At 41.2% G+C, this 12,851-nt stretch overlaps 1 protein-coding gene across 2 annotated transcripts in view; it reads left to right on the top strand.

The window, feature by feature from the left end:
• Window positions 1-12,851, top strand: part of LOC127577446 (putative phosphoenolpyruvate synthase) — a 144,768-nt gene that overhangs the window by 115,970 nt on the left and 15,947 nt on the right. For both annotated transcript variants that reach the window (XM_052028665.1, XM_052028666.1), the window contains exons 25-31: window positions 41-169; window positions 907-991; window positions 2,093-2,181; window positions 2,731-2,793; window positions 4,735-4,830; window positions 12,138-12,295; window positions 12,594-12,729. In XM_052028665.1, the coding sequence (XP_051884625.1) occupies window positions 41-169; window positions 907-991; window positions 2,093-2,181; window positions 2,731-2,793; window positions 4,735-4,830; window positions 12,138-12,295; window positions 12,594-12,729 (756 nt within the window). The remainder of the gene's footprint in view (window positions 1-40; window positions 170-906; window positions 992-2,092; window positions 2,182-2,730; window positions 2,794-4,734; window positions 4,831-12,137; window positions 12,296-12,593; window positions 12,730-12,851) is intronic.

Genomic DNA, 12,851 nt, shown 5'->3' with positions numbered 1-12,851 from the left:
CTTGTGTACCATTCAGTAACTTTATTTGCATCACTTCCAGTATATGCTAACTGCTGGGTCACGGGTAAACATATTAATGAAGAAGATGAAAGCTTACCAGATTCAACCCGCAAGCAATGCACAAGAGTTCTACTTCAACATAGATCGGCAGCTATCTGACTATTTTGAGGTGGGTGTCTAGTTTGATGCAGATGGCAACGATGTGATGTGACATTTTGAATCTGCTTGTTGTTGTAAGTGATAAAGCATTATTCATTGTACTACAATAATTGTAAGCACCTTCAGACAGGGCATATTGCCAACATGGAGGACGACCATATTTCAGGCTTGTAAGTAGCTCGAAAATAACCTCATTACATGATTTACTAAGAACCCATGGAATGTGTTAATAGGTACTTTGTGATCAAGGAACATCTACTGTGGACAGCATAACACAGCAGCTTTTTTTCTCTTTTTTTCCCTCTCTCTCTTTGCTTCCATCTATCATTCAGCAGCCACCATCTCTCATCCCCTACCTGTCACAATCTGCCTGTCATTTTACATCCTTCCTCAGTCCACCAATCACCTCGGGCTCCTGTCTCACCACTCCCCTTCTCTTTATACTGGCTATCTTTCCACTCCACATTCAGTCCAAATGCAGCACTTCAACCCAAAATGTTGACGATTCCTTTCCTCCCACAGATGCTGCCTGACCCACTCAGTTCCTCCAGCAGAGATTGTTTGTTGCTCCAGATTCCAGCATCTGTAGTCTTTTGTGTTTCCAAACCACAACAGCTAATATTTGATACTGAAATTTAAACTATATGAAAGATGAAAAGGGTTATTAGAACAGTGGAAACACGAGTAATTTTACTTGGAATATATTTCCAGGAACTGTAATGTTGTTCTTTTCTTTATTATCTTTAGGCATGGTGTACATCAATTTCAAAGTCAAGTAGCTCTGGAATGTGGAATGCAGTTCTTGTGTCAGTTTTGTCAGGAGGGAAAACAAGTATGTGAAGTATTTGCTGGTGTCTCTTTACATCCAATCCCTTAGTTCACCATTTACACTCTATGCTAAATTTCATTATTAACAAATCAGGTTGCAAGGTAGTACCTAAACTCTCCTGTACAGCTTGACAATGAATCATTTGGCCAGTTTATTAGTTGTTGGGATTTATCCTCTAATAATAAGCTCTAACATTTTGGAGAGGATCTCATTTGTACTATTCAGTCTGGACCCAGTCCTCTGCAAGGACTTGCTGCCTGCAATCCCCATCCACCACTCCTAATTTTTCCAGATGTCCAATGAACTAATCCTCTTCATCCAAAAGGGGTCCCGTGAGGTGGAACAGACTCCAAGTAGTGAGTAAGCCTTGGATGCTATATCCAGAGGACCCCCACCCTGAATGTACTGACTGCCTTTGACAGTGGCAACTGTGTCTGTGATATTCACAAATGCTGAAAAGCTGTTCCAGAAGTTAATGAGGATTTTTTTTCAAATTAAAAATATAATTATAAATGCATTAAAATACTTATGTAATTAAAGTTAAGAATAATGAATTGAGTGTTTAAATATGTACAGTTTTTTCCACAGGTTCAGTGAGCTCACTCATATGAATGAGGAAGCTGTTCATTTCCCAGCTCTCTGAGGCACAAGCTGGGACTTGGATTGAAGTGTACATGGACTCTCCTCAGCACCTCACTGCTCTGCTGCTGGACTCGATGGTGGGTCTAGTGATGGAGAAGTCATTCTGATGTGCTGGTGTTTGACTTCCATAATTGGGAATGCCATGTTCCAAAGCACATATGGAATTCTGAGGTGGGATGATGCACAAACTGCTGATGGCCAACAGTTCCTTTCGGAACTACAGGCTGTACATCAACACAGTACATTCTAAGGTTCATCTGCCTCCTGTGTGGGATCATAGGAAAGGCTCTGGTGTGGATTACTACCCTCTCATCATTTAGAAAGCTATGCAGAAGTAAAAAGATTTATAAGACCGTATAATTAAGAAGTTTTACCAAAAAGCAGATAGGATTGTGACATAGTTTATAGTTTGCTTCCATAATCTACTGAGTTCTCACATCTTTCCTAACATTTATTTGACAGAATGGACTTCAGAACTTCTGGCAGATGTTGCAATATTGTACAGCACATGTTCAGACGTTGTGTCTGCTGATATTCCAGTATCTATAGAGGTAAGAAAAATCTATAATTATTCCTTTTATTAAAAAGCAAGAATAAATCAAATTCCAATATCTGAGTAGGTTTTTGGTGGTTGCAATGGAAGTATGGAATTGTGAAATATTTTCTTCGCAGTTTCTTAGAATAAAAAAAGACAAATAAATGACTTATTGCTGTTATTGTTATGATACTGATAATAAAAGGAGGTTGGGATTAGGGATAGTTAGCTCTCATCGTCGGCAACGAACCAAGATCTGCAGTAAGCTGTGAAGTTCACATGAAGTTGGCAATGAATTTGATACATAAATTTAGCACAGCACAACACAGATTGTATTTTACTGGAATTCCTAGAAGAAATTACCTGATAGGCAAAGCTCAGAAGAAGTTGTGTATCAATATGTCATTTTATTTTTATTTTGTGTTGCCATCTTCTGGGTTACATTGAGAAGTGCAATGGCTGCTAAACTGGAAGAGGCATTGAATGCCATAAATATGCAAATTGGAGTTTTAGCATCATTTTAGGACTCCAAATAAAAATTTATCAGCTTCTGCTTTTGTTTTAGGGAATAACTGAAGCAATTCGAGCCCAGGGAAAAAGTGCCGACTTTCTCAAGCTGGATGCAGAGGTAAAGAGCAGTTCTGGATACCAGATAAAATGAAGCTTGTGGATCTATTGTGTTTAATAGCAGCAACCGTATCTTGGCAACATCACTTCAAAGTCAGTCAAGTGGGCTGGTTTATAGTTTAAGTCTTGTCTAAAACTTACTTTGCAGAGCAATTATTAAGTTAATAGAAAGCGATAATTGCTTTAACAAATAATTGACTAACTACTGGACAGTTTTGCATCACCTGAAGTCGAACTTTACTCCCATCACATTGTAAGGTTGTGAAATCTCCTTTAGTAGTAAGAGGGATTAGTGTGAATGAAGCATAGTTTTGCAGTAAATAATTTCTCTCTACGTTACCCCAAGACAATGTCATATTCTCCATAAATGGAAATAGGTATCATACTTGTAGAGCACTTAAATGACAATATTAAGTGTATAATCTGGCCATTGGTCCTTAACTAAAAAGGACCACAACCTACTGCTCAGGCAACAGAATCAGAATCATGATCACCGACTTATGAAGATGTGAAATTTGTTGCTTTGTGGCAGCAGTAAAGACAAAATTACTATAAATTACAAAAATAAATAATGCAAAAAAAGGAATAATGACTTGTTTAAATGTAGTCTTTATGTAAAATATCAGTGGTTCAGAATTTATTTTCCGTCCTTAAAATAAAAATTAGGTCCAGGACTAGGCCATCTGGCCCTTATGAGACTGTTCCATCATTCATGAACTTGATAGCAGATCTACCTCAGCTCCATTTTTTTGCACTATTCCAATATTACTTGATCCTCTTAACATCTAAAAGCCTATTGACATCTGATTTGAGTGAACTCGATTACTGACCCTCCAGGGAGAATCCCCTGTTGAATGAAGAAATTTCTCCTCATTTCAGTCCTAAATAGTTTACTCTTTACTTGAGACTGTGACCCTTGGCTCCAGACTCCTCAGCCAAGGGAAACATCCTCGCTGCATCCACCCTGTCGAGTCCTGTAAATATTTTATAAGTTTCATGGAGATATTTTATTGATCATTTCATTGAGATGCTCATTGAATCTCCCAAACAAATTGTTCAAAGCTACATTTTTAGGATTCCTTTTTGTGAACGAAAATCCTGTAAATTTGTCCTTAGTCCATTTTCTTAACTTGTTGAATAATAAACATGGCAAAATAATCAAACTTATGAAACCACACCTCTCTACAACCATCATAATGCAGAACCGATGTACAGTACATTTTGTTTTACAACAGTGTAAAATTGATACCAGTGCTGAAAGTATTAACTTGTTCCAATGCCATCCTATTGTGTTAACTTATTCTGCAAAGAACCTTTATCCAAAATTTAAGGTAAGATATCTTTATTAGTCACATGTACATCAAAACACACAGTGAAATGCATCTTTTGCGTAGAGTGTTCTGGGGGCAGCCCTCAAGTGTCGCCACGCGTCCGGCGCCAACATAGCATGCCTACAACTTCCTAACCCGTACGTCTTTGGAATGTGGGAGGAAACCAGAGCACCCAGAGGAAACACACGCAGCGATGGGGAGAATGTACAAACCCCTTACAGACAGTGGCTGGAAATGAACTTGGGTCGCTGGTGCTGTAAAGCGTTATGCTAACTGCTACACTACCGTGACTGCCCTTACTTTAATCTTACTTTTAATTTTTTGTAGTCCTCTCATTCTCACACGACTTGAATTGGACAACAAGAGTATTAGGAAATATATTGGGAAATATATTCTTAAGTGCTGTTGCTAATGTACAAGCAACAGCAAAGAATTTAATATGCGAGAGAGAGAATAGATTACAAGGAACTACATTGGGAAATGGGATTGTGAACCATTCTGGCAGAGAGTCAATAGGTCAAATGGTCTCCTTCTCAAATGTATGAGAATAATGTGAGAACTTAATGCTTTAAGTATATTGGGACAAATTGTTGCAACCTTTCTTTAACCAGACTGCAATATCTTGGCTGCTGTCTCGGGAGAGTGGTGAAGCTGGTCTGAAATTTCAGAATTTCTTGCAGAAGCATGGCTTCCGCTGCCTCAGAGAAGTAAGTGTCTTATTACAATTCAAACAATGTGGGCAATTTCAATGTGTTTGATTTAACAGCATTTGCAAACAAAACATAGAAGAAATTTGTGATTGTGTTATCTTTTTCTACACCCAATTTTGTAATTGGGAAATTAAAGAGAGCAAAAAGATTATTTAGAACAATATTTGGACTGGTGTAAATATAGAGTGGCAGGTGTCTGATGCAGGAAGACCCATGTAGACCAACTGGTCTACAAGATCTCATAATGCACTGTTATTTTTTTATCAGTGATTTGGATGAAGGCACTGAAGTTATGGTTGGTAAATTTGCTCATGACGCAAGGGAGGGTGGGAAAGTAAATTGTGAAGTGGACATAACCAATTTATATCCCTTTTGTAGTTTTGTTAAGTGAACAGGCAAGGATCTGGCTAATGGGATTAATGTAGGAAAATGTAAAATTGTCCATTTTGGCAGGAAAAATAAAGAAGCAACATGAAAATGGTACAACATTGTAGAACAATTGAGATGTAAGGAATCTAGATGTCTTAGTGCATGATTCACAAAAGGTCGGTATGAAGATACTACAATCAATTGGAAAGCTAATAGGATATTACTGATTATTCCAAGGGGATTGAATGCAAAACAAAAGAGATTATTGTTTCAGTTATATAGGGCAATGGTGAGACCACATCTGGTGTATTTCCTTTTTTGTGAAAGGATGTTAAAGCATTGGAATGAGCTCAAGGGTCTACTGGAATGATAGTTGCAACAAGCAGGTCACCTCAGGGGAAAGTTTGAACTAACTTGGCTTGTATTTGCTGGAGTTTAGAAGATTGAGAGATGAATTGATTGAAACATACAAGATTCTTAGAGGTCTTGATTTGGAGAGGATGTTTACTCTTTATGGCAAATCCAGAATTGCTTAAACACAAGGGGTTGTCCATTTAAGACCGAGATGAGGTTTTTTTCCTCTCTCATACAAGTGAGAGTCTTTGAAACTTTCTTCCTGAGAGGCTGGTGGAGGCAGATTCTTTTAATCATATTAAGGCACAGAAAGATGGATTCTTGATAAGAAAGACAATGAAAAGTTACAGGAAGTAGTAGGAATGCTGAGCTGAGGTGACCAGCCATGATCTTAATGAATGGTGGATTGGTTGGTGAATAAACTGCTGGATGAACAATGTAGAATTTGGGAAAGGTTGCAACTTGAATTAAGAAAAAAGTCCAATTCCAGAACCATTGTTACCTGTTGTCTATTATAGATTTGTAGGTGGGATTAACTAGGGGGAAAAAAAACAAGGTAGTCAGATGGAGGACATGGTCATATGCTGCAGCTGTTTGATGTGGGAACTCGTGGACCTTGCTGTGGTCCACGATGGCCACATCTGCAGTAAGTGCTTGAGGCTGGACGAACTTCAGCTCAGAGTTGATGAGCTGGAGTCGCAGCTACAAACACTGCGCAGCATAAGGGAGGGAGAGAGTTATGTAGACACGGTCCATCAGGAGGCAGTCACCCCCCTTAGAGCAGGTACATCTGAGGTTCAGGTTGCAGATAGAATGGTGACTGTCAGGGGAGGGAAGAGGAAGAAGAAGTCAGGCAGGCAGACAGAGCAGGGAACCCCGGAGGCTGTTCTCCTCAGTAACAGGTTTTCCGCCTTGGAGGCTGTCGAGGGGGATGACCTGCAGGGGCCTAGCTGCAGTAACCAGGCCTCTGGCACTGGGACTGGTACTGCTGCTCAGAAAGGAAGGGTGGGAAAGAGACATGTGGTAGTGATAGGGGACTCGATAGTCAGGGAAACAGATAGGAGGTTCTCTGGCAGTGAGCATGAATCCCGGATGGTATGTTGCCTCCCAGGTGCCAGGGTCCAGGATGTCACTGATCGGGTCCACAGGATTCTTGAGCGGGAGGGAAAGCAGCCAGAAGTTGTGGTCCATGTTGGCACCAACGACATAGGTAGGAAGGGGGATGAGGTCCTGAAGAGCGAGTTCAGGGAGTTAGGCAGAAGACTGAGGAACAGGACCTCAAGGGTAGCAATCTCGGGATTGCTGCTGGTGCCACGCGATAGTGAAGGCAGGAACAGGAGGAGGTGGCAGATAAATGCGTGGCTGAGAAGTTGGTGCAGGAGGGAGGGTTTTAGATTTCTGGATCATTGGGATCTCTTCTTGGGAAGGTGGGACCTGTACAGAGAGGACGGATTACACCCGAACCAGAAGGGGGCCAATATCCTTGCGGCTAGGTTTGCTAGGGTGGTTCGGGATGGTTTAAACTAGTTTGTGAGGGGGAAGGGAACCGGAAGAGTAGGTCAGAGGAAGAAGGGGATGGGGAAAAGTTAGATCAAACAGGTAGAGAGGCTTTGGGGAAGGAGAAGCAGAATACAGGCTATAAAAGTAGTAAGGTAGATGAACTGAAGTGTGTTTACTTAACTGCAAGAATTGTCAGGAATAAGGGAGATGAACTGAGGGCTTGGATAAGTATGGGGGACTATGATATTGTGGCTATTACTGAGACGTGGCTAACATCAGGGCAGGAGTGGATATTGAATATTCCTGGTTTTCGGTGTTTTAAGAGGGATAGGGAAGGGGGGAGAAGAGGAGGAGGGGTGGCAATACTTGTCAGGGACATTGTTACGGCTGTGGAAAAGATGGATGTTGTAGAAGGATCATCTCTAGAGTCCGTATGGGTGGAAGTAAGGAACAAGAAAGGAGTGGTTACTCTACTAGGAGTATTCTATAGGCCCTCTGGTAGCGGTAGAGATATAGAGGAGCAGATTGGCAGGCAGTGTTTGGAGAGAAGCAAAAATAACAGGGTTGTTATAATGGGAGACTTCAACTTCCCAAATATAGACTGGAACCTGCTTAGTGCCAAAGGCTTAGATGGGACGGAATTTGTTAAATGTGTCTAGGAGGGATTCCTGACGCAGTATGTCGACAGGCCGACCAGAGGGAATGCCATGCTAGATCTAGTTTTAGGAAATGAACCGGGACAGGTGAAGGATCTATTAGTGGGTGAGCGTTTAGGGGACAGTGACCATTGCTCCATTACCTTTAAAATTGTCATGGACAGGGACAGGTGCAGAGAGGACAAGAAGATATTTAATTGGGGAAGGGCGAACTATGAGGCTATAAGGAGAGAACTTGGGACTGTAAAGTGGGATGTCCCTTTTGAAGGGAAATGTACCATGGAGATGTGGTCGATGTTCAGGGATCTTATGCAGGATGTTAGGGATAAATATGTCCCGGTGAGGCAGAGAAGGAATGGCAGGGTGAAGGAACCATGGGTGACGAGAGAGGTGGAACGACTAGTTAGGGAGAAGAAGGCAGCATACGCAAGGTATAAGCAGCAAGGTTCAGACAGGGCCCGTGAGGAATATAGAGTAGCAAGGAAGGAACTTAAGAAAAGGCTGAGGAGAGCTAGAAGGGGACATGAAAAGGCGTTGGCTAGTAGGGTTAAGGAAAATCCCAAGGCCTTTTTCATGTACGTGAAGGGTAGGAGGATGGCTAGGGTAAAGGTAGGTCCGATTAAAGACAAAGGTGGGAGAATGTGCCTGGAGGCGGCGGAAATGGGAGAAGTTCTCAATGAACACTTCTCTTCGGTATTCACCGAGGAGAGGGGTCTTGATGACGTGGAAGGGAGTGCTGGTAAGGGTAATGTTCTCGAGGTTGTAGATATCAAGAGAGAGGATGTGTTGAAGTTGTTAAATAATATCAAGACACATAAATCTCCGGGGCCTGACAGGATTTTCCCCAGGCTGCTTCGAGAGGTGAGGGAGGAGATTGTTGAACCGCTGGTAAGGATCTTTGAGTCCTCGTTGTCCACGGGGATGGTGCCGGAGGATTGGAGGGTGGCGAATGTTGTCCCCTTGTTCAAAAAAGGTAGTAGGGATAGTCCAGGGAATTACAGACTGGTGAGCCTTACCTCTGTGGTGGGTAAGCTGTTAGAAAGGGTTCTAAGGGATAGGATCTATGAACACCTGGAGAATCATGGACTGATTAGGGACAGCCAGCATGGCTTTGTGAAGGGAAGATCTTGCCTCACAAGCCTGATAGAGTTCTTTGAGGAGGTGACGAGAAAGATTGATGAGGGTAGTGCAGTTGATGTGGTCTGTATGGATTTTAGTAAGGCGTTTGATAAGGTTCCTCATGGTAGGCTTCTTCAGAAGGTCAGAGGCCAAGGGATCCAGGGAAGCTTGGCTGTGTGGATTAGGAATTGGCTTGCCTGTAGAAAGCAGAGGGTTGTGGTGGAAGGAGTGCCCTCGGATTGGAGGGCAGTGACTAGTGGTGTCCCGCAGGGATCGGTTCTGGGACCTCTACTTTTTGTGATATTTATAGATGACTTAGATGAGGGGGTGGAAGGCTGGGTTAGTAAGTTTGTGGACGACACTAAGATCGGCGGTGTTGTGGATAGTGTGGAGGGCTGTCGGAACTTACAGAGGGATATTGATAGGATGCAGAGCTGGGCTGACAAGTGGCAGATGGAGTTCAATCCGGAGAAGTGTGAGGTGGTACACTTTGGAAGGACAAACTCCAGGGCAGAGTATAAGGAAAATGGCAAGGTACTTGGCAGTGTAGAGGAGCAGAGGGATCTGGGGGTTCATATTCACAGTTCACTGAAAATTGCCTCACAGGTGGATAGAGCAGTTAAGAAGGCCTATGGGATGTTAGCTTTCATAAATCGTGGGATTGAGTTTAAGAGCTGCGAAGTGATGATGCAGCTTTACAAAACTCTAGTTAGACCACACTTAGAGTACTGTGTTCAGTTTTGGTCGCCGCATTATAGGAAGGATGTGGAGGTGTTGGAGAGGGTGCAGAGAAGATTTACCAGGATGCTGCCTGGATTAGAATGTATGGAATATGAGGAAAGGCTTAAGGTGCTAGGGCTTTATTCACTGGAAAGGAGGAGGATGAGAGGAGACATGATAGAGGTATATAAAATATTGAGAGGAATAGATAGACAGCCAGTGCCTCCTTCCCAGGGCACCAATGCTCAAGACGAGAGGACATGGCTTTAAGGTTATGAGTGGGAGGTTCAGGGGAGGTTTTTCACCCAGAGAGTGATTGGTGCATGGAATGCACTGCCTGGGGTGGTGGTGGAGGCAGATACATTGGACAGGTTCAAGAGTTTGTTGGATAGGCATATGGAGGAATGTGAGATAGAGGGATATGCGGGAGGAAAGGGTTAGATAGTGTGAGCGTGGTTTGATGGACGGCACAACATGGTGGGCCGAAGGGCCTGTTTTGTGCTATATGGTTCTATGGTTTTATAGAACAGTCAACCTTCAGTTTATATTTTGTTTTATGATACAGTTTTGTTGTCAGTGAACAATAAAGCATCAAAAGAAAATCATCGTGTTAGAACCTCTGGCCGAAACATTTATAACCCTTTAATTTGAATATAGTTGAGAGGTTGCTGCAGGGTTCACTCCTTATTTTGTTGGGAGTTAAAGTAATGGCTGTACGTTATTCCTGTTGGTGAGGCACAGATGAACATCACGTATGTTGATATGTCACTATATTTAGAGAATAATACTAGAAAAATTGCAGCTGCAACAAGTTGAAATGTACACAATGTACCCTGTCCAATTTCCTAATATGCAGGACTTCCACTGGAAATAGTTGATATCATTAAAATTTGTAATAATTGGTTTTTATGTGCAATTTTTTCTTAAAAAAGGCCTTCAAGCAGGTTAAATTTCTAGGCTTTAGTAACTGCATTTGCAAAAACTGCATAGTGCTTGAAGCAGAAATATTTGACCACGTGTAAAGATTGGAGTTCGCTTAATTGAGATTTGCACTTCAGAGGAAATGTCTGTCATTATAACTGTGAGCAGCTTCCATAGCTGACACTTCTTTGTTCACTGACAACAAAATTAATGATTAATCAAAAGTCTCAGATTATCAGTTGGATTCAGTAAAAACACATATTTTTGAATTTATCAAGAGATTGGAGAGTCATGGCTCTGTGCAACTATGAGTTCCCATTAATAAAATAATTATTTACATAGGTCATCTTTCAGGAGTTATGGAATATGTGGAGCAGCTAGTTAATTCAAATGAGAACCAGCCTTCAAAAAAAAATCTGTTTACATGTAACCTCCCTGCAGTAATCAAACGGTCACCTTTGTCTTTTAAGAATGCAGGCTGCCGGTTCATTGTGGGAGGCCACTTAAAAGATTTGCTTTGGAAACCGACATGCTCTTCTATTGACACTTGTACAATGACGCTTTATAAAACAAAGTAATAGTCACTGATATTTTAAAGCCTTTGAAATCAGACATTGAACATGGGATATCCTGATTCTGTACCATTATAATTACTCAGGGGAAAACAATAAATAAATGTTCATCTCAATTAGCCCTCATTGAGACTCCCAGGATGAGGTCAGGGAAGGCATTAAGTGGTTATCTCCTGTATTAACACATTGTTTAAACTGTAACCCCACCATTTAAATATGCAGTTCAGGACATGTCAGTTTTATCAATTAATATTCTGGCTGCTTGTAGATGCAGGGAGCCACCCTGAACACTGTAACAATAGTGGTACATTCTGGGTGTCCAGTGTTTTGTGTTCAGAACCCTTCCAACTAGCCACCAGCATTTGAATATTCAAATGGATTCTATCAGTTGAGATGTGCTCCCACTGTAAATATGCAATTATGCAAAGTTAGCTGTCTACTCCCAAAATGTTGTAGGTAATTATAACCATTGAAACCTGAGTTAATCATTTATTATCATCTTTGTGTTTAAAAAGTATAAAACATCACTGTACTGCAGGGTTTCTACAGAGAAAGCATCTCCTAGAGAATGCCTGCTTGTCATGCTGAACAAAGACCTTTTACATCTACAGCTCCAATCTCCATGGAGCTCTTGATCTCACAATCTTACCTCATAATGGCCTTGCACCTTATTGCCTGCACTTTCTCCGTAACTGTAACACTTTATTCTGCATTCTGTTATTGTTTTCCCTTGTACTACCTCATGCACTGTTGAAATTAAATGATTCTGTATGGATGGCATGCAAAACAATTTAAATGTGACAATAATAAACCAATTTACCACTATCACAACAGACTTTGCATCTCAGAAACAGACCATTTAGCTCCCACCAAGGCAATGTAGATGCTTATGCTCTGTACAAGCCACCTTTCACTTTGTAAAACCTTGTGCTATTTTCCTGTTTCCTTCTCTCAGATTCACTTATCCAACTTCAGCATAAATCCACTTACACTAATCACAGCACTCCATGTGATAGCAAGTTTCACATTCTAACTATACATTAATATTTCAGCAGATCATGACCATTAAGCATATTCTTTACTTTTTTTGCAGGCTGAATTGTGCGAAAAGTCATGGAAAAGTGATCCAAAAAAGCTACTGCCAGCAATCCAGGCAACTTTGCAGAGCACCAACTCTGGTGTTGAAAAACCAACATTGTCTCCAGGGGAAGCAATTGGTTCCCTGAAGTCTAACATTACATGGATTAGAAAGTATGTTAAATTACTTTGGATACCTTACTGAAATATGCTCATATTGGTCTTGAATTACTGGGGATATACCTTGGGTGGATTTTCATTTTGGAAGTGAAGCAAATCTTCCTGAAGTAGAGAACTAGTTGATTATCAACAATCTGCTGAAAAACTTTGTTCATAATCTCTGCACCTTAAATTATCATTTTGACCAAGTCACTTTCTGAAATGGCTTGCTAATGCTCCAGTATTGCACCTCAGGATATTTCCTGTGATAAAGATGCTGGACAGATGCACAATGTTATTGTTGTCATTGTAGGATTATCCTGCGTTTGGTGTTGCCAAAAGCAAGTAAAGCCGTTGCTAACAGAGAATTACTAAAGGCTGAAGCAATCAGAATGCACGATGTCTTTAAGACTGCCTATTGGAAGTTAGCCAAACTTATGGTACAGGAGGTGAGGATTCTTACTTATTTATACATGTCTTCTGTTCTGCAAAAGGGACTTTCATTTTATATCTGTGCAGGTTATGAGCAATGGATAACCAAAGAATTCTAGGTTTGTGTGCATTAAATCCT

Source organism: Pristis pectinata, chromosome 13, assembly GCF_009764475.1.
Source record: "Pristis pectinata isolate sPriPec2 chromosome 13, sPriPec2.1.pri, whole genome shotgun sequence".
Taxonomy (NCBI): Eukaryota; Metazoa; Chordata; class Chondrichthyes; order Rhinopristiformes; family Pristidae; genus Pristis; species Pristis pectinata.
This window is presented reverse-complemented; position numbering and strand designations above follow the sequence as displayed.